Source organism: Acipenser ruthenus, chromosome 7 (assembly GCF_902713425.1).
Source record: "Acipenser ruthenus chromosome 7, fAciRut3.2 maternal haplotype, whole genome shotgun sequence".
Lineage (NCBI taxonomy): Eukaryota > Metazoa > Chordata > Actinopteri > Acipenseriformes > Acipenseridae > Acipenser > Acipenser ruthenus.
In genome coordinates, this window is record NC_081195.1 from 55,144,880 (window position 1) to 55,172,062 (window position 27,183).

General features: G+C 36.6%; 1 protein-coding gene across 1 annotated transcript in view; it reads right to left on the minus strand.

The window, feature by feature from the left end:
• Positions 1–27,183, minus strand: part of LOC117415471 (plexin-A4) — a 224,419-nt gene that overhangs the window by 178,499 nt on the left and 18,737 nt on the right. Inside the window, exon 3 of the mRNA XM_034025896.3 lies at positions 26,839–27,021. Within this exon, the coding sequence (XP_033881787.1) occupies positions 26,839–27,021 (183 nt within the window). The remainder of the gene's footprint in view (positions 1–26,838; positions 27,022–27,183) is intronic.

Sequence of the window (27,183 nt, forward strand, 5' to 3'; positions counted from 1 at the left end):
ATTGTTGTATGGCAAGCCAAATCATTTACCCACAGCATCTCAAATCCCTTTAAAACGGTATGAAAAAAACATTTCAATTAACTATTGGTCACAGAGAATCAACATAATTTGATTTTACAGACTTAAACCAGTCATAGGATGCAAGGTTAATAGAAAAATCATGTCATTTCTGTAAAATAACTTGCATCATAAAACACTGTATTGTATTTTTGTATAATTATCATAAAAAAACAAAGACACAGTAAACAGAGAAAAAAATAACATTTCCCTGAATACTTCCAGGAACCTTACCTTTCCTTCATGGTTTTTTCATGATTACATTACTCTGCCTCTGATCTTCCCTTTTCCCATTTTACATACCTACCACAACCTATTAGGTTTCATTAACAACTTGAGATAAGTTTAATATAAAATAAAAAGTGATTCCTGTCAGCTACGCTTCACAATTGCCTGCTTATTTGTACGAAGAATTGGATGAATCCCTGTCTCTTTAAAAGAGAAGATGGGACAAAATATGTGTGTTGAATCGTTACTGTCATGCTGCAGAGTGGAAGGTCTCATTGGTGATGTGACTGGTAAATTAGTATCATTAAAACCAAATACATTAAACTCATAAAAGAAATCTATTGAATGATTATACTGCAGTGTTACATTTACATAATTAGCATATTTAGATGGAAAAATCTGTACTTCATGCAATAAAATAAGGTTTCTCCTACAATCCATAAATAGCACCCCATGCTAATAAAAGAAACTGTGAGAATCATATTTTTCAGCAAGTTAATGAGAGGATTTTGCAGGTGCTAAATCTATTGCTGCTTAACCAATATGGCAAGTCATTATTGAAGTGGTACGCATGACAGTGGTTAAGTGTGGAATATTAATTGCATTCATATCACTGAACCAATGTATTCTAAAGTATGCAAGTGAATTAAGTGAAATCTAAAACTAAAAGGCTTGGTTTTGCAACTCCTGAGAACTATTAAATGTATGAGCTCTTAAGGTTTGGCACAGTAGCCTGCATTGTTTAATTGGTAAAATGATGGTAGATACAGCAGTGATCCCTCCAGTCTATTTATTTATTTATTTATTTATTTATTTATTTATTAATGAGAACCAAACATCTTAAGTGCTAAAGACACTTCCGTTATAGTCCTTTGATGTTTGATTTTAGTTTAAAAAACATATTTTAGTTTTCTCTCTTAAAATTCAAGACTGCAGTAAATGCAACGATTCACAAGAATAGTGGCCCCTACAGCTAAGATGAGGTGATGCAATCTAAGTTTTTTTTAAGCAATTTGCAAGGGAGCTTTGCTCTTTTGTCCAGTAGTTGCAACACCCGTTTGAGGAAAGTAAGGTTTGCCTAAGCTGGTTGAGAAAGGAAACAAATATGTTGATACAGTTATTTGTTTGAGAGGTAATCTTTTCTTGTGTTGTCGTTCTGGCAAGTATCATCATATTGAGCTATTGGTGTTTCTTTGGGGTATACATCAGGTAACAGTTGCTATTGATGTTCTTAATTACATAGTATAATTGTAGCATCTAAGACCATGAGCAGTGGAATTGAAATGTTCTATCAATTTTGAAATAACAAGCAAATAAATGGATAACAAACATGTGACTAATAGGAGATGCTTGATGCTTGTAAAGGCTGGGGGAGAGAAGAACTTTTAATTATGCAAGTCTCCTGTGATTCCAATCAAACACAAATTAGAGCAACCAGCTAAAGCTATAACCTATAAAAAAAACCCTCATACAAATATTACGATAACGTAATGAAATGCAGGTTTCCCATGAAACCTGTGTTTCTTTCGTAACAAGCGTAGTGATAGCACTGGATTTCTAGGGAAGAACTACTCAATTATTTGTAGTCCTTTACTGTAAGCTTCCGTTGAACACAGGACGAGGATGCAACATTAAAGTAGGAAGAACAGATTCACAGTGACTCGAAGATGAAAAGCTGTAAGGGATCATTTCTATTGAGAGAAGTAGTAAGCAATTACATTTTTCATATGACATACAAATGATCTTTGACTGCAGGAGTCGCAAAACAGGCAGCTTTTGTGATTTAAAACAAGCCTCTTCAGGAGGATATTCAGAGAGTGTAATAAATCAGAGCTGCATAGGAACAGGCACAATCAAAGCAGTTAAAAAGCAAGATATTTGCAAGTATGCCTTAAAGCACTGCATGCTGCATTTTTATTTTATTTTTTAAATTGTATGGAATGTTAAACTTCAACATACATTTCAGATACAAAGATGAGTAAATAAAACAGCAGATTAACTGTATTTAACCTTATAAAGAGGCACTGATTACATTTTGGTTTCACGTAACAGGTAAAAAAAACAGCACTAATCAAACGCAAACAATATTTCAATTTGAATAGATTTTTGCTAATCTTACTCCAACCTCATCAGGAGTAACGCAGTGATACACTGACGGCCCGATCAGTCAGTAACTGTAGCAGATGTAAAGTGTTGCATGCCCGCTCCAAACATGTAAGATGAGTGGTATGGAGACCTCATTGAGGTGGATTCATCGCTGTCAGCATCAGAACACTGTCGGGAGTCAATTAAAAAGCCTTGGTGAAGTAAAAAGTGTAAAGTATGGATCAAGGGAGGTTATTATACTTGAAATTCTGTGTTCGGTTTTTGTCTGAAAAAGGACATTGCAGCTTTGGATGGTTTGAGGTATTGGGAACTGAACCCTATTGAGCATAAGAAATAGAATTAGTTCCAGGAGACTTGTTTTAATAATGAAGGAAGTGCCTGCATGAGGGAAACATGTACCTCAAATTGCAAAAAAATAGACACAGATTTTCCACATCCCCTATCTACCTGCTTTTACTCAATTACTAAGCATAACAACTGGAAAGAATGCTCTTCATTGCAGGTTTGTTCACATGCTTTCCCCCCCAGCAGACTTATAAAGGGATCACCCATCTCACACCACAAAAACAAAACATCAATTTGTTGCAGTCCTGGAGTCTCTCAGGGTTATAAAAGAACACATAAGGGGCTTGTCGCACGTCACTGGTGTGTACCAGTAAAAAAAATTAAAAAGAAAACCACCAAGTCCCTCCAGGGCAGGGGTTCTCCAGAATTATCACTACGCACATGTCTAAATGAGCTCCTGCTGCCGCATGCCTCTCTCCCTTGTGTCTGAGGCAAACCCTTGATTGAGACTGTCACAGGCTCCAAGAGAGCATGCAGCTTGAGAAAGTATTGTTCCAATTCCCCACTGAAGCCAAAGCAACAACATGGCAATCCATCGCTTATAAAAATCCAAGCTTGAACTGTCTGATACTTTTCCTAAAACAAAAAGAAAAAATGTATCTTTTCTGCCAATCTAGTCCTTTATTGGGACCTTCGTATACTGTAGGCCAATACATTCGAGCCCCCAGTCCCCCTAACAATCTCCACAAGCTCTCCAGGATATCCATATTCTATTGAAATGACACATTCAAAAGTGAAAGGGCTATTGATTTGTATCTTGCACATAACACCTAGAAGTGATTACAAGCCTGCATCCTCCTCCTTTTCTTTAAGGCAGAGTAAGATTATTTTAAAGAAGTAATGATTTTTCTCACTTTGACATACTGTAATCAGATTCTGGAAATCTTTACAGATTGTTTTACACTTTCTGTTGCTCTGAGTAATACCTGGACAACATCAAAATCACAGTAGGATGGAATTTCACTGTACAATAGCCAAAGTTCTTGCTTACCATTAATAAAAACTTTATTACTGGATAATTCCTAAATCCTACAATTGGAAGTCAATGGTCTATCTATCACTTCCAATATATATATTTTTTCTTCACAGGGTTCCACACCTTTTGTGGCAGTCTTACTGTATATCTGGTTATCTACTATATTTTGCTCCTCACATTCTTATCTAGCGTACAGTATGCCTGCTGGAAATGTACTTGCATTCCGGTCATTTTTTTTTTGTATCACTCAAAAATGGGAATGCATCTACTGTACTTAATGAGCTACTGAAAGCAAATATTCTATTCTCAACTCTGTGAATGAGCTCCTGGTTCCACTACAAACGATAAGTGATACCTTCAACAAGCACTTATTTTCCTCCAGTGTTATAGTTAGGTGCCAAGCCACACTTACTGTAGTTTCGGCAGAACTTTAACTTGCAAGGTAAAAGACATCATACAGTACTAAAAATACAATGCTTATTATATAAAAAGTATTTTTTAAAAAAAACAAATATGGAAGAACTGGCTTACATCTTACTTTTTAGTTTTGCAGAACAGGCAAACAATGCAGTATTCTATAGGGAAATCTATACCCCACGGGTATATTGGTCTTGGCGATGAATTCATGCGGCAAAGACATTATTAGAGAAATAAACTGATGGTAGCATAAGATTATTCAGTATGCTTTCTGATGTTTGCAAGTATAAGGACAGACAGAAAGTCGCATATACATAGAAAACACATTATTTGAACTCTCTTGCCCCCCCCTGCTTATAACATTGGAGTGTTCGATCATATGCAGGAAACCTATGATTGGACTTAAAGCAAACCCCAATCAATCCACAGGTATACATCCGGACAGATCTCAAGAACAGGCTGCAGATCTGGCTTCTGGCTGTTTTCTCCAGTTCTGACACAGTAAACAGCTGTTCTTTCACAGTAGATGCTTCCTATTGTTTAGGCAGTTTCAAAGGGGATGCTCTGCACTGCAGCAGTGGAAACTAGTTCAGAACCTCTACTGGGGACTGTTTATCACTAGGCAGTAGGCACTACCTCCAGGGTATACATAGCAGGTTGTTTATAATCGCAGGCTTGGCACTCATTTATTCTCGTTGACAATGAAAGGGGCAAGTTCACTGTGCGTCCATTGAGCTATTTGGAAGTCTGCAGGGATTTTGGCAGCATTTTATCCTTTTATTTTGATAGCAGAAACACTTGAAGGACATATTTTATTGAACCCTCATTGTAAAAATACACTTCCCAACACTGATGTATAACCATGTGTATTCTGTGCAAGTCTTTGCTTGTCAGGGGCTACAAAAATAAGGTGTGTAATAGACAATTGCAGGTGTTAGAAAGCCAGTGATTTACCTGCCAGTTAGCTACGAATGTTATGAAAATACTTTTTTTTATTTATGTCTCTGATGCAGCTGGTTCCATACTTTGTAAAAGCTGTTGCTGTTTTGGTGTATTTAATATATGAAAATATTAACCGACAATGAAACTCCATGTTATATTGTAGTACAAAATCAATTATACGTTTTTAGTATGATCAGTAGATCATTACCGAGCCATATACAATAACTTATAACAACTATACTACTTTACATGTAAAATATTTATACATATACACAAATATATATAAATACTTATAATCCAGGTCTGGCAATGAAACAAGCAATGTGGTTGGTTGAGCAAGGTTCCAGCTGTCCATATATTGGATGTATATGGACAGTTGGAGCCTTGTCACATATTCGAAATAACTGCATTGCCGCAGAGAATTTAAAGTACCGGTAGCCAGCTTGTTTACAGTTACAGATGTACAGTAACTATACAACTGAGAGGCCAATTACCAACAAAATCCCAAAAGTAGTAAGTAGACAGAACGAATCAATGTGAGATACAAGTCAGGAAGGGGGGACATTGCCTCACTACACTAGCAGTTTTATTTATTTGTTCACTGTGAAATGGGGTCAAATCAAGGTGAACTGAGTAACCATTTCCAGTGTTTTTCCAGTGTTTATTGGATATACACCAATTTCATTTTCTTTTGTATCGGGGGTGTTTTATCAGTTTTTAAATCGGTTAAAAACTGAAAATCAGAAACCCTAATTATAATGTTGTCTTTTTTTATTAAAGACAAACCTCATGTTACCGAAAAATACATAAATCTCTAATTATGAGGCAAAATGTTCCATTACAGTTTTTCTATTCCATTGCTCTTCCATTTACTTTGCGAGTCCACTAATGCTTTTCTAACATGGTAAAAAGAATCCTTTGTCATTTTGTAATGACATTTTCAGTTGGTGTTCTGGTGGGTAACAGCTGGATGGTACTTAATTTGGCTGTCCACAGTTCAAAGACAATTATACTCTGTATTTACAAAGATACATAAGGTCAAAAATCACTGTGAATTAAGGATATCATGAGATATTGCTGTAATGGCTCATATCCCAAACTGTGAAATAAGATTCAATACGGGCCTTTCAAGGTTGAGGTCAAGGTTGCCATGACTAATTCCTCAGGTCTATTAACCCCACAGGGAATTGTCCAGCTGAAGCAAAATGCCCCACCTTGATCTCACTCACATGCAGGCCGACAATAAAAGGAGTTTACAACTAGGCCTACAGTATGAGCTCACATTATAGTAACTGTTGAATTATTTACTCCAGGTACTTCTCCAGGCAGGAAACTCATAATTCATTGTGCTTTGCCTCTCACAGGACACAAGAAAAAGCCTGTACTTCTGTATACTCAAGTCTGCCAAGTTAATTTGATACAGATGTGAATATAAAGGTGAGGGACCAAAGAAAGAACAGCGATGTCAATTGTGCCATATATTCATATTTTTAAAGGTTCAAAGGAAGCATAAAGCAATCAGGGCCAGCTGTGTCAGTGTGCTGTTGAGAGGGCCAGATACACTGGGCAGGTTAAGAGGCCCTTAAGCAGTTTGGTGGCAATATAATGAATGCAGTGGAGTAAGTGCAAAAAGGTTAAAGAGTGACATGTCAAGTTAAACTGAGGTACAATTAACCTTCAGAAACTTGTATTATAACATATACTGTAAATAGAAAGTCTACTATATTTATTATATACAATTATATATAATTTACTTCTACCTGTTTCTGTTTGCTGCCTGATGTTTCTTGTTTTTGAATTCACCATACAGTAACACCACCAAGTTGCTGTATAAGTGTGACTCATGTCATTAAACGCTGTATGCATGCAAACCACAGGATCCGGTGCTGTATAAGTGTGACATGTCATTAAACATTGTATGCATGCAAACCACAGGATCCGGTGCTGTATAAGTGTGACTCATGTCATTAAACACTGTATGCATGCAAACCACAGGATCCGGTGCTGTATAAGTGTGACTCATGTCATTAAACACTGTATGCATGCAAACCACAGGATCTGGTGCTGTTGCCAGCTCCGTACAGTTCTATTTATATTTTGTTAATGTGCAAAGAGATAGTCAAATAATGTATTTTTCTTGTGTAAAATAAACTATTAAAAATGTACAAAACAATTCACACACAACTCTTCTGCTGATTGATTTAAAAGGACTCAAATGTGTGGATACATTGTTTGTTACTCGTGAAAAATTTAGAAAATTGCATTTTGGTGTAGAAGAAATTGTAGCATTTTACAGACATTTCTATCACATTATTATACAATTTGGATTATAATATTTTTTCCTGTTTACTTATAGCATGAATGAAAACAGCAGATTCACTTTTTGATACCAATGCTGAAACACAGTAATGGAGGAGTCTGGCTTTTTTCATTTCACACAACTGCAATTTAATCTGAACAGGCAGTTTTAAATTCTTAAAACATGTATTTTAAATCTGAACAAGCTTGACAAGATAGAGAAAAAAAAGTATCCTAAAATGTATCTAACTTCCATCAAACCCCCCTTATACATTTAACAGCTTTACAGAGATGATCTTTACCCAAGGGTTTCCATTAAACAATCATCATTGAGTCCTGATTTTAAAAGAAAAGACACTTAAAACAGAGACAGCGCTCAATGAAGTAGTGCTTTAACAGTAATGCATATTGTTACACACCGAGAGTCCAACAGTTAACAACAAATACTTTTATTTAGCATGTCTGGTGTCATTATTGGGCCCTCCCTGTCATGTGGGATGAACTGCAAAGGCCTTCACCAGAAGAATGAGTCGGAAGGTACCTGGATTTGGTTAGCATACTGTATTGCCAAGGGTGTGGTTGGAGTGATAGTGTTTATAAAATACAAAGACATCATAATAAAAACTAACTGAACAACTTACCTCAATGTAATAAGCTGCTCAGCCTGCTACAGAAGCCACAGTAAGAAGATGAATTGAGGTACGGCAAAACACTACAATTTTATCAATTTTATTTATGGGCTCCTTGTCAGACAAATATCCCCTATACTTCAGGAACCAACAATTACTTTCAATAATAATAATAATAATAATAATAATAATAATAATAATAATAATAATAATAATAATAATAATACAAATACTACCTCTACTATAATAATAATAATAATAATAATAATAATAATAATAATAATAATAATAATAATAATAATATACCAGAAATGGTGGTATATAAGAGAGATTTCTAGACATGTATTTTACATTATCTTTCTGTATTCCGATTGCAACTAATTCTCTCTCCTCACATTTGCCTTAGACACCACTTATTAAACCTATTTTGGCATCCTGTACATATACTTCTTTTTGTTGGTTCAAGTGTTTATATATGCCATTTTTTTGGTTGTCATTCAAACATTGTAATAAAAGGAGAGTTATTGCCACACACAAGATTCCTATGACACATTAACAAGGAAGCGTCTGAAAACATTTGCTTGTTAATGGACTACAAAGCTGAAGGTACAGTATTCAGTCACATGTTGTATTTATTTAGAGAGCTCATAAAAGCAGACTCCCCACCCGCACAATACAATTTATTAAAAGCCTGTGTGGTGGGCCAAGGAGGATATTAGCACCAATTATGGTGGTCAGAAAGTCTTCAGGACGGTCTATCCTGAAGTTATAACACAACAAAAATAAATTCAAAGAAAGCACTGCCATACCCTAGAGTCCTGACTTTTGAAACTCTGGGTTCAAATCCCGCTCGGTCAGTCAACTTTATAACTGGAGCAAACAGGTGCATTTCTGGAAATGTGCACTTTGTACTGCATTGGGCAAAACCAACCAAACAAACAAAAAAAGGATCCTAATCCCACAAACATAGTCTTGGTATTTTGCATTGTCAATAGTAATTCAAAGTATTGGGAAACTACTCTGCAATACGGAAGGAACAAGCCAAAATGGTCCTCTACTAACTTAATATTCTCAAAGCTTAAGAACAGCTTGTTGACTGTACAGTAGACTACAGTAACCATTGTGCCATTTTTGTTTTTACTTCCAACAGCAAGTGTCGCTATGAAGCTACATAGCAATATTATCTCAAATGTAGGCTGACTGGGCTACTTAATTACTAATGTAAACTAATTACATGATATATCACCTCTGAACCCAGTGTAAATGATGCTCATGAGTACAATGGGAACACATGTCCCTTAGGGTACTGAGTTTTTACTCAAGGTCAGCTGTAGGTGTAAAGGTTATTCAGATCTGGCTGGGCATAACGAATGGCTTATTACAGGAAGAACTGTACTTGCAGCTGCACAGAGACCCCAATGTACCCACCCCTAACTAGAAAAAAGGTTAAGAGTCGCATGCTGTGTGGCAGATTAAAGCTTCAACAAAAGGGGAGGTGGACCAGGGAAGGATATATTTCTCTATGAGCAGCTGCTGCATTACTGTTCAATATGCAATTCATAGAGCACTTAATAATGCCGTAATAATAAATTATCAAATCTAGGACAAGCCCATGCTGTATTTGAACTGCACTGATGAAGCACTTGTAGCCGGCCTCAGTATGTGATGGTCTAAGGGAACCTGCTATATCACTACAGCAAACAAAATTTGATTCTGTGCTACTAATCCCAGCCCCCTGGGTCATGGAACAGCAACAATGCAATATTGTCCTAATGGAAATATACATGGACAACTGATTAGAAACTTAAGCCAACAGGCAATGAATATAAATAATGGAACAGGGTTTCCAGATCAACTTCAGATTGCAAATCACTGTGGCCAAATTTCAACCTTTCCTGTCATTTCACATAAAAAATGTCCAGCTATTTAAAGCGTGGAAGCATCCCCAACTGCAATTGTTTCTAGAAGGTGTGTGTCTTAGGTAATGCTACTTTATTTAAATAGGGATAATGTTTTTTTTTTTTGTTAGTTGCATGAAAAAAAGTTCATAAAACATATGCCAAATGTATTTCTGTAGGTATCGTTTTTAGGTACAGTAGGTATTTACATTCAAGTTAAAAAATGAGGTCACCCTCACCCACTGCAACAATATGATGGAAATGACACATAATTTTGTATAATTATCCCTATACAGAGCTGTAATTTAATGAAAAGCCACTTATTAACAGACAAAAAGAGGGTCGTTTTGGAGAATATAATATGTACATCCTGGTCCTTTTGCACCATTTTGGCTTCTTCCATTTGCTTTAGAGGACATAGCGGCTTTTGTGGACTTGAAACACTGCAGTAAGACTTGTTGACATGATCTCGAGTTAGATCAAATTGGCAAGCTACTTAATTTGGCCATCTGATCTTCTCACTTCACATTTTCTCTGGCAGAACCAGCACATTGATCTTCTCGATTACCAATGAATGTTTCACAAGACTGAGCACTGGTTACAAGGATCACTAAATTGTAACCTTATTTTATTCAGGGGCACCTATAAAATTATAGGACTGCATTTAATTTCATCTCTTTGTGACCCAGTTGTTGGTCATCCAAGCCGAGTCTCAATTAGGCCCTATGTAGAATGAGTCATTGCTAATCACCGGAGAAGTATTTCCTCTGTACCTGCTAACCTAAGCCAATGATATTATTATGCTACTAAACCCTTGAGACAAGAGTCCAGTCTTACAAGTAGAGGTTTGCTGCAGTATAATGGAGGCACACTAGTCCATCTGATTTTCCACCCCAATCTTGGTGGGAGCTTTAAAAGACTATATATATATATATTTTTTTTTTAATCTACATAATATGTTGTCAATGGATTTTGCAAGTTAATTTTCAACTAACATTAATGATGTCTAATATATTAATTCCCTCATCACTAATACTGCCAACCTAATTCTCATAAGTTTATTACAAAACAGTTTTGTTTTTGACACAAACAATTTAGTGAGTAAGTAGAAGTATCAAATGGGAATGCCCAGACGTAGGAAGGATGTCACTTTACATTCTAAGTACAGTGCATGCTGGACTCCTCACAAGATGCTGTAAAGTTTGCCATTACAAAAATATGTGCATTTTATTAAGGATATTTTGCAAGAGATCTGTTGATTCATTGCATTAGAAATGCAAACAAATGGCATTGTTTTTTTCCCTATGGCTCCTCATTTGAATTCTGCATTGAGTTCTGGCATCCACTATGAAAGCTGACTGAAATCCCCTGCTGAGTCCACTCTCCAGCCTCTCTGCATCAACAGTAAAGCCCATCAAGAAATCCCTAATTTATTTCAGTTGATAGCTGAAGAAGAAATATTCACAAGAAGCAAGAGTACAACACTGCAGCTCGATACTCTATTCAAGAATTTAAAAAAGCACTTCTGAAAACACTCAGGCCCAGATTTATAAAAGGATTGCGCATGTTTTACGACCGAGGGAAAGATGACACAGTTAGTTTGTAGCTAGAGCAAATACAGTTTTTCGACCATATATACCATACAGATATGCTTTAAAATCATACATAGGGTAAGAAACGTAGACAAAAGATCTAGGAGAGTTGTAACTGCATAAGACTTTAAGAAGATATAAGTCGTAGTTAAACGGAAGACTGTTCGTGTGCCATTCATTTTCTTTTGTAGCCTACGCACGCAGGGTTGACCCAAACCCGCTATTTATTGTGAGAGGTGTATAATTCTCCACCACTAATTGCGGTGAGGGGTATTTAAATTGGTTGATTGCGGAATCGCCTGCTTTACCTAATTAGTCTTATAAAATTGGTTGTTATTTTGACGATGAGTGCGGTCGTACTGAACACGCAAATTACTTGGCTTTTTGCGGTCGTTTTTTCCCCCCTTTATAAATTTGGGCCTCAATCTATACAAAACCCTTCAAACCCTAATCCATAATGGAAAGAGACCAATCACAGGCATATCATGCTACCCAAAAGCATCGACTGCAATGGGCAGATTTTAACATCATTCTGGTCTTGAACCGTTGTTGTACTAAAATTAGTTTTGAAGAGTGTTTTGCAACTGTATGTGTTTAAAAACAAAATCAATAAAACTGTGGTTTTATGATTTTTTTTAAATCTGTTAATTTTGCCTCATGTTTTGGTTAATTGACATATTAGCTGTAAATGGCAACTGGCTCAGCAGGTACAATAGGACGCCAGGTGTAATTATATTTGTTCTGCCTTGCCTGGCATTTCGACCTGATGAAAAGCTGACTCAGCTTCCAATCTCCGTAGGAGTGGGGGTTTCTTTTTATCTCCTGCTTCACTAATTGCCACTATAGTGGTTAGCACACTCAGCAAAATCCCTCCAGTGTGGTGTAGAGAGCGAAACCACATAAAAAATAAAAAATAAACTACAACATCTTAATCTAGAGATCCTCACAGCCTTACAAAATGTAAACGTGCGGATTTAGATCCAATCCCCACAATACTGCAGGTAGAATTTCAGGGCTGATTGATGGAAAAAAATCGTTTTATAAAAAACAGGTGGATTACTTACAAGATATGCCTTCTACTACTGCAAGTATTGTGTATTTTACAAAAAGGCTTTTCTTAAATTGGGTATAGAATCAGCCAACTTGGCTTTTTTATTTTTCATACAGACCATGGTCTGGTTGCCCTATTATATCACAGCCAGATCGCTTTTCTCTTTTCCTCAGTTTTCTTGAGAGTTACTGCTGCCATAAAAAGTGAGGCAGAGAGCAGATATTAATCCCATGGGGCAGTCCCATACTTGAATATCTAAGACAAACCAAGTAACTTCTTCCACGATGAGTCTGTGCTTGTGTTCACACAGTATTATTTGTGTGTGCGAGAGATTACATTCACGTAAAACAATATTTTAGATAAATTAGGTTGATATTGTTTTACAAAATGTTTTTGCCCCATTTACAAATTTCAAAGTTATATTTGTTTCCTTATTGCACATGTTTTATTATGCTGATCTAAATACAACCACACACCATGCTTACTTCTACTACAGTAGAATCTCAGAGTTACAAACACCTTGGGAATGAAGGTTGTTCATAAGTCTGAAAATCAGTTTTCAATGGTTTTAATAAATGTGTAGACCTGCTAACTACACCCTCAAGCTAATGAATACAACGATACAGCACAGTAATGCAATACTCATTATTATGGTTCCAAAGTCTTTAAAACAGTACTACACATGGAAAAAGGCTAAATTTAAATTACCATTGAAACTAACTAGTACAAACACAGATTTCAACATCTAGGAAAACATGGGTTAACATAGTGCTTGTCTATTTTATTTTTAACAAAATGCATTCATGCAGCTTGATCAGTCATTCATCCTCCTTTGGCTTGGTTGAGTGATTGCATACTTCCGGCTAAAAGTGGGATGTTCAGTAGACCAGTCAGTTCGTAAGTTTGGTGTTCATAACTCTGAGGTTCTACTGCATTCTAAAAATCTTGTGTGTGTGTGTTAAAATATGAGATCATAATCCAAGCCTGCTTGATCCTCTGCCCCAATATTGCTAGTGCAACCTAATACATTGAATTGCAATAATAAAAAATAAAAATTCATAATCACCGCCTTCATTAATAACCTGGACATAATATGCTTTTTGTGACACGAGTTATTAAACTGATCCTCAGTTTCTGCTGAACTCGACTCCAAAGAACCTAATGATGTAAAGATTCTGTGTCTCTCTAGTGTACACAGAAGGAGCGAATCAATCTCAAATCATTGGGCTGTCACTCAGCACCATTAACATGGAGCAAATTATACATTTCAGATTACATTAAAGAAACAACTCAGCAGTCGTTCTGCCAGCCATCCTTTGTACATTAAAAAAAATCATTATGTGTGCTGCATATTAAAAGCAGATGACTTATTGCATGTGGCAGCCACCATTAAACATCTATTAATGATCCTATTTACACTTGTTGCTGAATTAATCAACTTTTAAAGCTGTGATCATGTGGCTTTTATGTTTAGTTTTGGCAGGCTCTTTGGAACACCACGTCTCCAGTACATAGAGTCCCTTGCAGAGTTCTGAGGCGCTTGAAACAGAGAATCGGAAACGGTGGATTGCGATAGGGAAGCCATCTCATTATGTGCTATTCTTTTTGGGCGCAGTAGAAAATGTGGAAACCTGCTTGCTTTGGTGTGTAGTGGATGCATGTGCTCTGTGATGCAGCCTGTTCAAACCATGTCCCCGGTGAGAAAAAAAGGAGAGGAATCTGGCAATGGTCCACATCATGGGGCGGGGAAATAAGATCAGACGGTCCATAGTCTTTAGCTAAATTTGCTTTAACAGGTTACTAGAATATGGTTTAAGCAATGTTGGCAAGTAATAAAGCCCAAACATGGCTATTCATTTGCTGCTATCCATTAGATCACTTACCTTCTGTACACAGCACTTCATTTTATTTATTGTATCCCATAAGATGTACTCCCTTCACATAAATCCCTGCAAGTCTTGTGTTTCTATTACTTCTGACTGATTACAAAAATAATCTAGCACTTTAGCCATATGCTCCTTTTCTAATTTACTGTGATACTTGAAATGTATTTGCTTACGATTGTAAGTCGCCCTGGATAAGGGTGTCTGCTAAGAAATAAATAATAAAAATAATAATAATTGGGGTCACTAGGCACATTATTTCCATAGCTACACTTGCAGAGATTTATTTTCTGCAACATCACCTCTGTCAAAAATATAAATAAATAACCAGTTTCCATGAAGTTAACTGCCCTGTGTATACAAATAATACAAAAGCGATGACTGGCATCTGTCAGTTAGTCAAGTTCTGTCTTGTCTTTAAAAAAGTGCACTCAAGCAGCAGTGAGAAGAAAGTTTATTTCTAGTACAGCGCATTACTTCCATTAGTACATTACAAAATTCAGCCATTCAGGTGCATTCCCGGAAGACTGTAGCCAATCCCAAATTACCATGGAACAAGTCAATCACAAAATAAAAAATGTATACATTAAAAAAGAAAGAGAGAGAGAGAGAGAGAGAGAGAGAGAGAGAGAGAGAGAGAGAGAGAGAGAGAGAGAGAGAGAGAGAGAGAGACTAAAGAGTTCAAAATAGATTTAAAAATGGAACAAGCAAAGTTCAAAAGGTGTATGCTATTGGATTGGACTGTAATTGGTTGCAATGGATTGGAAAGTCAGGATTGAATCTATGTTGCTGTTGAGGATAGCAGAACTCTCATCACAGAGGGTCACTCCATCTAAAAATCCTGGGGAGAAAGGTGAAACCTATGTAGTAACTCCCTGTCCATCTACCTCACCTTGCAGTGCTGTCAAATAAAGGGGTTGGACAACATGATGAAATTCAGAGAACCGTTCGTGGAAAGCCTACAGTTCTTGGCTTATTTGGCACTGGAACCTACATGTGCAAGATACAGTATGTACACCGATTTTGGACTATAATGCACACTTACAGACAGTTTGTTATTAGCTGTTCTAGTCATTTGATAAAATAAACATTTTGTGTGACTTCCTTTTGACTCTTTTTGACTTGTGGAGTGTTGCCTTGTATCACATTTCCAGAACCACTTCACTTTCATGTTGTACCACACACGGTTTCTCAAAAAAAAAAACACTTCTTAGACAAAAGAAAGAATACACAGATCGCTTTTAACAAATCATAGCAGCATACACATGCCATCTGCTCTGCTGACAACTCTAAAGTATAGGATCACTTAACTGTAGACCTGCAATAGTTTTTTATGCTTCACTGGTTTTGATTCAACTGATGATGCTTGGCTTCCACCACAGTTAACCAAAAAAACAATGAAGACACGCGTATTTCAAAACAATTGTAACGCCATTTCTCATTCATAAATTAATTATGAACGACTGTCATTAAATACATTTTCTCAGGACAAAATATAAATTTAAAGTCTGAATATGATAACATTTTACTAAAACAATAAGTGAAGCAACAAATGACTTGCCCGGAGCTCATAAATGGTGTTCAAATTAATTAAACAAGGAGGTGTTCTAGTAAATTACCATTACAGAGGGCCTGCAGCAAGCTGCTCCTCCCATTAGAGACTGCAAGGCTAGGAAACTGACTCAAGCATAGCAGCCTGCTTCTCTCAGTGCTTAGGCCCAATCAGCCATTCTGCACTTAATATTTATTGAGCCTCTGAACTGCCAGAGATCATAGACAGACATTTCTGGCACTCCAGGTTACTGTATCTTAAATGTAAACACATTGTGATTGCACAGCAGAACAACAAACAAGTCAAAATAATATTTTTTAAAAGTTATTTGGTGGGAAAACACAGCTAAAGTAGATTTTCTTTCCTTGGGGGGGCTCATTAAGGTATGCAAATAGTGCTTTCTTTAACATACTACAGTAAGATACAAAATATAATTTGTTTAAAGTGAAAAAAAGCTTGTTTGCTGTAACACGTTTCTTACAACTGCACATGCAAGACCTACATAGCAAAAGTACACAACATTTCAGTTTGTAATTATTTAATTAGCTATAACCACTTTAGATTAGCTTGTGTTCCAACACCAAATACCTTCAGGATTCGTGCCATTTGGAAGAGGAAGGGTTTTGGTCCCTTTATAGAGTGGTGTTATCAATCAGTGGAAAAAAATGATGTAATGGCTTTATTACTACTCCAACGCTCAAAGCATTAAAAGGCCTGCTAGCCTCTCTGCTTACAACTCAAATAATGAGCCGGACTTAATGAGATAGGGTTGACAACACCAGAATTAGTATGATTTCAAATTGTATTACCTCCTAATGAAGGGGAGATGGATGTGCAAGGAGTTGATAAAGAAGAAAATTAGCATGTACTGCCACAATAATCCCAGGCAAAAATTACACCCGTCAGTAATTTAATAAACATGTTTAATAAATATACAAAAATCAAGCCCAGGAGCGTTCGTTCAAAACAAAATGACAGAAACCACAAAGCAATCTGTCATCTCTACCTTGTGCCGATGCCTTAAATATTTATAGTTCTGTTCCGTTTGCCCCCCCAACCCAGTATTTTGTTATAACTGTGAAGCTTTGAAGTTACCAGATGAATGCATCACAAAACATATTAAAAGGCATATTGTATATATAAATATATGGTTAGTGCCGGTTAAGTAATTCACAAGAACATGCACTGCTTTCTGTAAAAGTAAAATGGAATGATAAATTATACAAAACAAATAACAAGCAGTATAAATATGGAAGTTACCCTCTCTATGCAACCCATTTGAAACTATATTCTACTGTTCCAACGTGACAATATTTTGCTGTCACAGGTGATTTATTCACGTGGATTTGAGTCCACACCCAAGGCCCAGTGGCTTAAAAAAAATAATAAATACAAAAGGAGCGCTTTAATACAGTATCTAATACTGCACCATTCTGTTTTTTATTTTATTTTTATTTTTAACTTGCTCACTAAGAAATTCATTAGAAGCAATGATGTATAGTACAATGCTAATCAAGGAAATTAATAATAAAAAAGGTTCCTAAATGCATATTTCCTATTAAAATGAAAAATATAATGGATTCTTCTTTTGAACTTTTGCCAAAGCAAACATGAGCCATTTATCTAAAAGAGATGAATTGGCAGGTGTTTGTGGCTCAGTATGCATCATAATCACTTTTGAAAGAAAATCTTTGAATACTGTTTTCGTTTCAACATATAACACAGACAAAATGGCCAGAAAGTGAAAGCTGGCTTGTCATAAAAAAGTGGTCATTGTATAACTAAAATGTAAATGTACATTACTGTACACAGTATATGTATTTATCATTTAATGGCTTGAGCATCTTTATTAATGGATATTTTTTAAGTATTGGAAAAGCCACTTCAGAAAGCAGCGTTACAAATCTGTATGGAGTCAAATCACATCTTGTTAGAGGGACCAACAGCTTTTTGGTTCTTAAAGGATCCCATTGCTCTTCTTGAGGACAAGCTAGGGCACGGACCTTAGTACTTTGCTTAAATTGCGTCCCCAAAACATTACTAAAACACCCCCTTCTATCCTCACCTCCCACACATAATAATAATGGAACACAGGGCAAACTCATACTCTGTACACTTTCCAAACAATACAAGAAAAACTAACTGAGAAGTAATAAAAATGCTAACTGACTTGAGAATGGTGTTAAAACCAGCCCATCAACAAACAGGATATTATGTCATGCACTTTTCACATTCTTTCCTTTTCTATAAACTAACATGAGGAAACCGTGATACATTTCCTATTCAGAATCTAGAACAACAAACAAGGACTTCTGTTAAAATATGACACGATTTAACAGTGAGCAGGTACAGCCTCTCAGGACTTGGGATGTAAAGAGAAAAGCTCTTCTGTTGTATAATGTCATATCATAGTCCTCCGAATAAAATCTTTTGAGAAATGTCTATACTTGCAGATCAAGGATGAAGTGAAAATTCATCTTCTCTTGGGAAATGATTAAACTAGATAGATAGATAGATAGATAGATAGATAGATAGATAGAAAGACAGATATACAACCTTTGAATACTTGGATATATTGGATTGCTGTGTAACCCAGTTTTTATAAAAGCTGCAGCATTTAACAAGAACCACAAATATGACAACTTGATGGCTTTTTTTCCCCTCACTTTTTTGTTATGTTCTCATTGGTTTGGTGTAGTTCAACCCCCCCCCCCCCCCCTGAGGCAACTTACAGTTCCTTAAAATTGATCATTATTAACAGATTTACATGTGATATAACCCACAGGTGCTGCAAACCAACCTAAAAAAATATCTGTTTTCTCGTGTTCCACGCGTTTCCAATTTAAAAATAAGTGAAAACAAACATGCTAAGTTACTGAACATACATACAAAAAATGGGCTGACCCAAATCTTGATTTCCAACACTGAAGCTTTGGCTCCCTGAAGGTTCACTGAATCCCTCATTCTGAACTCTCTCACCCCCCGCCCCCCCATTTATTTGTATAGTGGTATTGGCAGTTTAAATTGTGATGGGTAGTATCTTCCACAGACTCAAGGCAGTGAAAGTGTGTAGGCTCCTGTGTTGTCTGGCAGTTAGTGAAATGGAATCCTCTTTTTCTTGTTCCCCGGGGAGCAGCAGGGTGTAAAGATTCGGCAAGTTCACATTTCCTGCTGTCACTGAGGGCACAGCTAATGTTTGTTATAAAAGACAGTGACTCGCTCCCGTCAAAATAATGAGCCTCTTACATGGACTGACCCCTCACCCTCGTGAGGAGAGCATTATGGAGGCGCTGCTTTGATGCCGGTATGGCTGTAATATTTACCGGAAAGATGACTAAAATTAGACATGGCATTTGAGACAGAGTGACGGGAATGGTGTGTTTCACTTTAGAAGCTGAAAGTTTGAAATAATTAATTGACCTTGACTTATTTTCACCCGATCCAAAGGGAGACCTTGGGTGTCTTTGAGATATGCAGCTGGCACGCTAGCAGCACCAGATGCATCCCTGTATTTTTGTTACATTTAATCCAAAGGGAAAAGTGGATTCTAAGATTTAAATCCTCTTTAAAAAGTGAAAAAAAAAATAAATAAATAAAAGAATTAAATTATATGTAAATTATAAATAACTACATTCCTTCATCAGGCGCCAAGACTGTGGAATGCTGTGCTGCCACAGTTCACCGTCTTGACTAACTTACACTCCTGTTAAAATACTAAAGTTACACAGAAGGTCTCACAATGGGATATGAACCCTTTCACCTAACACATCGGATTGAAGTGCATTTGAAGTCACAAAGTATATTACATTCAGTGTTTTTTTCAGGGTCGTGGGAAAGCATTGCTGGATGAGGTTCTGCATACTACAGCACCACTACTTACACTGTCCTTTAAACAGCAAATAATTAGACAAGGATCCCACTCATGTCCCTCCCATCCAGATGACAGTTCCTCTAGGACACAATGTATCTATTAACTGTAGTTATTTATTCAATTTGGGGTCTCTCATGAATCAGTTGAGCTGCAGATCTTGTTTGCAAGGGGATCCCAGGAGAGAGGGGAAGGGGAAACAAATTAGGATCTACAAACATTTCATAGTGTAAAATACATGGTATCAGAGGGGAGCAAGTTGATGTCCTGGCTGTGCACTCTTGCGAGTGAGGGAGGCTTAACCGGCCGGGACTGTTTCTCCTCACCATGCTACAGCGCAGCCTACTGGCCAGATGCCTGCAGGGCTGGCCTTTGTCCTCCATATGCCGGAAGCTTGTGGATATCCTTTTGAGTACTTGGGTGTAAAAGACAAAATTGGCTTGGTTGTGGGACCTGAAGACACCCACCGAACCTTCAGTTATCCTGAGCTGTGTGGGGACACTATATATAAGGCACCAACACTTTATAACAGAGGTGTTGCGGTTTGTCAGATGGCTCAATGTGAACTGGTTGCAACCAAGAATGGCAACATTGCAAATCAACTCCCAGCGACAACACTATTTCCATAACAATTTTAAAACCAGACTTCGAACTGATTGTTTTGCAGATGCATAATGTGAACCACTTGTTTTATTTTAAAGGGAATGTCTTTTTTTTGTATAGTTGTCGAGGGGGTTAATGATCACACGTTGTTATAAAACTGAATCTCAACAGCATTTGGAATTGAAAGCTCCATGCCACAGTTTGCATGATGTAATTTATTTCGGGGGGGGGGTCTTCTCTGCTAAAAAGAAATGTGAGGTCAGGAGGTTAAAAACACAGGCATTATTTTCTTTATTACTTCATTTTGGGAAGCCATTACTGTAGGACTGAGCGCAGATGTGCCACAGCACAAGGGTTAGCCTGAAATTCAACACCCACATCATAATCTAATTTCTGATGGACCAACTTTTGGCTCTGTATGCCTGACATGTGTGATGCATCTACATTTATTTTTTTAATGATTGAATGTATGATAGGTCTTTTAGAGTGATGAATTTTTAGTGATGTCAAATCACTGCTGTCTGTTTCTGGTCATTTTACCAATACACACCTGTAAATTAAGACTTTGGGTTTTTTTACTGGCTAACAAATTAATAAATATTTTTAGATACATGCCACTTGATATTACAGTCCAATCTACTTTAAAAGACCACCTATCTATATTGCCCACTCCAGTTAATAACTGTACAAAAAAAACATGCCCCTCGTGCTTCTGAATCACCAGCTAAAAAAGTGAGCAACCTGTATAAAGGGCACCAAAAGATTCAAAAGTTTTTTGTAACAGATACTGTATACATTAAAACCAAAACATTCAACAGAACAGGGAGAACAGTGCAACAATATACATTATATTGATTTAATAGGAAGCTGTTTCTTCACACAGTAAACACATGATCATTATCTTTTTAGAGTTGTAATTGTGCAGGCTATACAGATTGTTTTCTTCAGCTTTAAAGAGTAAAATAAAAAGGCACCAATGTAACAACAGCAATATTTAAGACATGGTGACATGGTGTATTTAAGACACACTTAAGACATGGTGTGTATTAAAAATGTACTACCAATTAAATGATGCCAATTAATTTATATTTGCATGATGCAAAACAACAAAAATCGGTAAAAAATACAGTGCTTCCTTGCTATAAGGTTCTCGATTATAACGCGCCTCGGATATAACGCTCCTACAGCATGTCCCCCAATTCCCTATACTAGTGATTCATGCAATATTTCTACAGTAAATACAGTACCAGTGTTCAAACTAATCAGTCTAACTTCTGTTTCTGTCTCTCCCTTTTGATGCAGTATCTGAACTGAAGAAAAGCTGCACTGGCACTTTATAACACAGACACCTTATTCAGCATTTGTTTTAAATCTAAATAAATATTAGGCCTATTACTATTAATCAGCAGTTGCACCTTTCCCCGGGAGACAAGATGCTTCATCCCCGCTCTGGCAGCCGAACCTGGGGTGAGCCCATTCCCTCTTCCCCGCTCTCCTTCTCGCACTGGGTTTGATTGTCTGTCGCTTCGAACTGAACTCTCAACTGCCATTTAACCAGGCTATTTATATATATATATATATTTTTTTGTAAAAAATATAGCGTTGATTACGTGGTGCTTTATGCATGGTTAATTCACGGAAATTAACCATGCATAAAGCACGGTTAATACTATATATGCATTATAAGCAAACACAAGCAGAGAGGGGTGATTATGAAAAACAGGGGGGAAAAACAGCTCAACACATTAGAGCAACCTAATATATGCCAACTTTGCAGAAGATGGGTCAGAGGGCAACAGGAATAAAGCACAATGCAGGATGCACTTACAATGCTAGTGGAAACTTGTTACCAAAATGCACTCAGACATCACCACAATCAACTGCCCAATAAGACAGCAAGACTTTGACAGCTAAAGAGCTCAATTTTGCCGTCATTTGAAAACAGATTGATGTTGGACTTTAACAGACTATGTAATAGGATGGTAATTTTTGAAAATAGAACAGGTAAGGAGAAGTTAAAAAAGCATAAAACTTTGACTACATTCCGAATAACATTTGCAATGTCTATTTTCATTAGTCTTGCTATAGAAGGCATCTAGAAGTTCTATACATTCCATTATCCCCAAATATGATTATTAATAGTTTCATGCAGTTCATACATACACATCTCATTTGCAGGACCTCATTATCGTAAATACTGGATATGATTGCTGATATATTTCAATGGCAATATTATTTTAGCCATGTGTTTCTTTTCATTTTCTATAACGTTGTATTTTAAGCAATGCAGGGATACACGCATGATTAAAAGACTTGTTGAGTAAGCAAAAAGCGCGCATTTTTGAAATGCTGCTTAGCCTTACTCCTGAAATAAATGAAAAGCTATTCCTCGTAAATAAAATGCCAATGCTTTTGGAACCAAACTCAGACATGCTAATTATAATTTAAATGAAATAAAAGAAGTAGCTGTGGTGTGTAAAGAGATTTAAACAGTCATGGTTTGTTGTGCTCTTCCAGAGCAATGATATAACAGTTTCTCCCACTCTTCAGTCTTTGAATGAAGCACTGATCCCCACTGATACAGAACACCCTACCATTTGTTAGTTGGCACAGCTGAATTGAAACGGATTTCAACAGAATACTCCTAATAAGGCACAACCCCCCTTTTAACTGTGTAATTCTTTATACTTGAATTTGAATTGTTAAAACGCAGCACGAGTGCTAAACCAAGTCATAGAGTTACATTTAACTGCCTAATTAGAGCAACTGTTATCCAATCACGCTGGGATGAAATAGTTTTAAAAAGAGCTTTATGTTAAAATGGAAACCCCAGATATTCGTATAATCTCCACTACACTCTCTGTATTTCACTCTAAAACTCGGCAGGAAATAAAATGGCAAATATCCAAAAGGCAAACTCCTTGAAGATTGAAAACACCACAGCTATGGGAAGCACTGCTATTGTGAGACCAATGTACACTTAAGACTGTGCCAAGTATATTCACATACTGTAAAAATAACTACTGTAATTCAACACAACTATTCACGACATGTTCAGAAGACATCACACATTTATAATACAACGTTATGGTGTGCAGTTTTACCATACTTTTACCAGGTTTATACAGTATATTGTTAGCATGGTTTACCATGCTAATAGTTTGCCATAGTTATGCTTTACCTTACCTTTCTCTGATTGCATATGCTTGATCATATTTTACTAAACTTTGATATACATTTACCATAGTAAATGTTTAGATGGGAAACTTTACCACATATTGGTCAGAGCTTTGGATAACGCTACTGTACATCTGCTACTGTCTGAATAAGCCCTATAATTTGACCAGAGGATGGAATGAGGAGGGTCTGTCCATTAGTATTGCATTTCAGTTTGCTAAGTGTTTGAGTGGAAACAGATTAGAAAGAACATCATGCATCAAACATATACTTCCTGGTCTGACACATACCACACTCCTGTGAGCATGGCCCTCCAGCTCTCTACATGTCACTCAGACCTCTAGCTGTTCCCATCTAAGGATCTCAGACTGTGCCAAAACATTAGCAATGTCTATATTGGTGAACCAAAACAATACCTCATTGTAAATTCCCAGAACATGCTTTTAGGGACAGAAGGGAAGCGATCAACTGGAATAGTGCCCTCTAGGGGCTGAACTGTGGATGAACTGTGCACTACCCTGCCCACTGAAGACACAAAACTAATTTAATTAGCAATCTGTTTGCAATGCTAGGACTGTTATGACAGCAATATAATGACCAACCATCAAAAAAGCCCCACTAGGATATGATCCAAGGCCACCATACACATTAATATGCAGTATGGCCCCACATTAAAACGACTAACAAAAGTTTAAATACAACGGTTTCCCCAGTCGCACTGGAAATAATTAAAGTCACAATATGTAAAAGCACTGGGTCGATTTTAGCTAGATATGCCTTTGAAACTGCCCCTGGCTTGCTTCCCAGTTCTCATTTTGTTTCTCATTACACTGCACTCCAAGAATCAGTCTGCTGCATGTTTATGTATATCACTATCTGTAGTGTCAGCTCTGGGGGAACAATATTTGAGCACCAAGAAAGAGAATATATGCCCTCTTAAAAAGCACTGCTTTAAAAAGGATAAATATAGAATCCCAGAGGGTCTAGGAGTTTATTGCTGTGAAATTGCACCTACCAGCAAAGAGAGTGTTAAAACACTCTTCCCACAATAGGCATGATAGTGTCCTGAGGCATATTTCATCATTAGCTCTTAGCAGTTAATCCCCTGCTCCAGTGGCTTCTTTTCCTGAAACAATTTCAATAATCTGCATTGTGTCGAGGTGCTCCACTGCCATCACACATCAACAGATGAGCCAAGACAGACTTAAGATTTGCAAAAAAGGAGGAAAAAAGAAGAAAAGGATTTCTAAAAAAAAATCATACATAGTGTGCCCTAAAAGTAAAACCTGTTCAATAACGCAGCATGTCTTTATAGTTTTGATGGGTATATTTCCTTCAGGGTAATATTTTGTTTTACCCTAGAACACTTACAGGAAGAAAGGTAAAATGTATTTAATGTCATTAGGTGGATGTCAATTATTTTTATTGGGATCAATATATTTTGTACCGTGATACTTTTTAAAACGTACATAAAATGAATATACCTGTATAATTGTATATAAATTTGTATATCAAGATGCAATTAGATATAATATACAACTTATATTATATGTATATGTAAATATAAAACCGACATTCAAAAGTAACCATAAAAACCTGCAGTAGAAAGTAATGTTTACCCTAAAACTTGAAAAAGATGTAAAACATAGAGATGCATTTGGATTGTTTTCTGACCCTCTGGCTAGTATTTTTCAGGCTCGATCATGTTCCTTCCCCTTGTTTGCCTCTTAAAGCAATAGCTAACACCCATACTTCCTGTTTTGGTCATCAAATTAAACCTTGTTCCTTTGACTTTGTCAGTGCATTAGTAGACCAGCATGACATATTATTCCAGTTAGTTGTACCATAGTGAAACCGATAGAAGTGTTCAGGCATTACTAATTGGGAATAAACTGTATAACAAAAACAGTAGAAATTGTCTCAAAGTTTACCCTTGGCACTAAAGACATGCCGAGTGCAATTAGAGGTTTTCCAATGTCGGAATGGTCAATGGATCATAAGGAAAGCATAGTAAGCATATTTTACTAAAGTGTGGTGTAATAAAGATTAATGTTGTGTAAATGCTCATTCTGGAGTCCAAGAGGAAATATTCTCAATAATAAAGCCACATCTGGTCTAGGGTTAGCCACAACACAACAAATACAGCAATTTGTTATATAAACATTGAGGTTTCAAGCTGCTTACTTTACATTATGGTCTTATGAAAATGTAGCATGCACATTTTATCCTGGTATTTCAGAATCTATTAATGTGTATTGTTCCATGGTATATTATACCCTATCCTGCTATAGCACCAAAACAAGGATAAAACTGGCACTGCTGTAGCATATAACTGTATACATAATTTAATTTCCTTATGACTCTTACAAAATGTTGTCTTTAAAAAACTTGACTTTCTTTCAGTAGTTATTTTATTTATCAATGCATTTGTATGTTTTGCTTGCATTGACAATCTTATACCCTTTTTCTTGAAGAAATATGCGCCAAACTATATTCATATAGCAATCAATAAGAACCTGTCTTATGGAACTCTGACCTTAACTTTAAGTTAACGTTATGATTTATAACAGATTTAGTAAAACTGGAATCTAAACTGACAGGTCCATTCTCTTTGCACGACAGTCGGACTTCAAGGACATAACAATGACATTATTGTTATGTCAAGTGACTGAATAATGTGTTTCTCTCCTAGTGGCAAAGAGATATGAAGCCAATAGAACATCCATGAGAGGATTGACCACTAAACTTGGATCAGATGTTCTCCTTTTTGTAAAATAGTGGATGTCAATTTGCCATGATCTCAGAAGTCTTTGGAAACAGAATTGCCCCCAATTTTAAAATAAACGATCTGTCTGTCTAATAAAAACAAGCAAAAAAAAAACACAAACAATCTAAACTAGATTTTTGTCTTTACACAAATGATTACACACACCTACTGTAACCTGTCAGTTTGTGAATTAGGTGCCTCAGTGAACAGACCGCACATACTGTAGTATATCAAATTGAAATGTTCATATTGTCCTCTGGTATCAGGACTCAAAACAGTCATTACAATCACTGCATTCCACCCATTGGATTGCCTGCACTACAATTTTAGATCTATATTGCATAGCAGTCTGCTAAGTTTTATTAGCAAAGTTCAGTCAATCTGTACATAACCTATACGTGACACTTTATACAAACATCAAACTCCTGATTCAGTAAATATGCTCCTACCTTTTTCACCTTGCCACTTCTGGTTCCTATGAAGGCTAGCGAGTGATTCTTGTAGACATATGCAATGACTGAAGTCATTCTGTCCGAATCCTCCGTGAAGACAGGAATCCCCCTCACCAACTCAGAAACTCCCAGCGGTGCATTCATATCCAACCCACAGAAATTGTCATCGATAGTTAAAAGCTGCAGAGAAAACAAAAAGCATGATTGCATTTCCATGCCTGTGTCTCAACCACAAAATCCCTCATTAACCCTTTCCGGTCCAATGTCGGACCCTGTCCAACATCATCAAAAAGACGCAAAAAACAGGTCTCTAGTCGTTTTTTCTCCGGAAAAAGCAGAGAA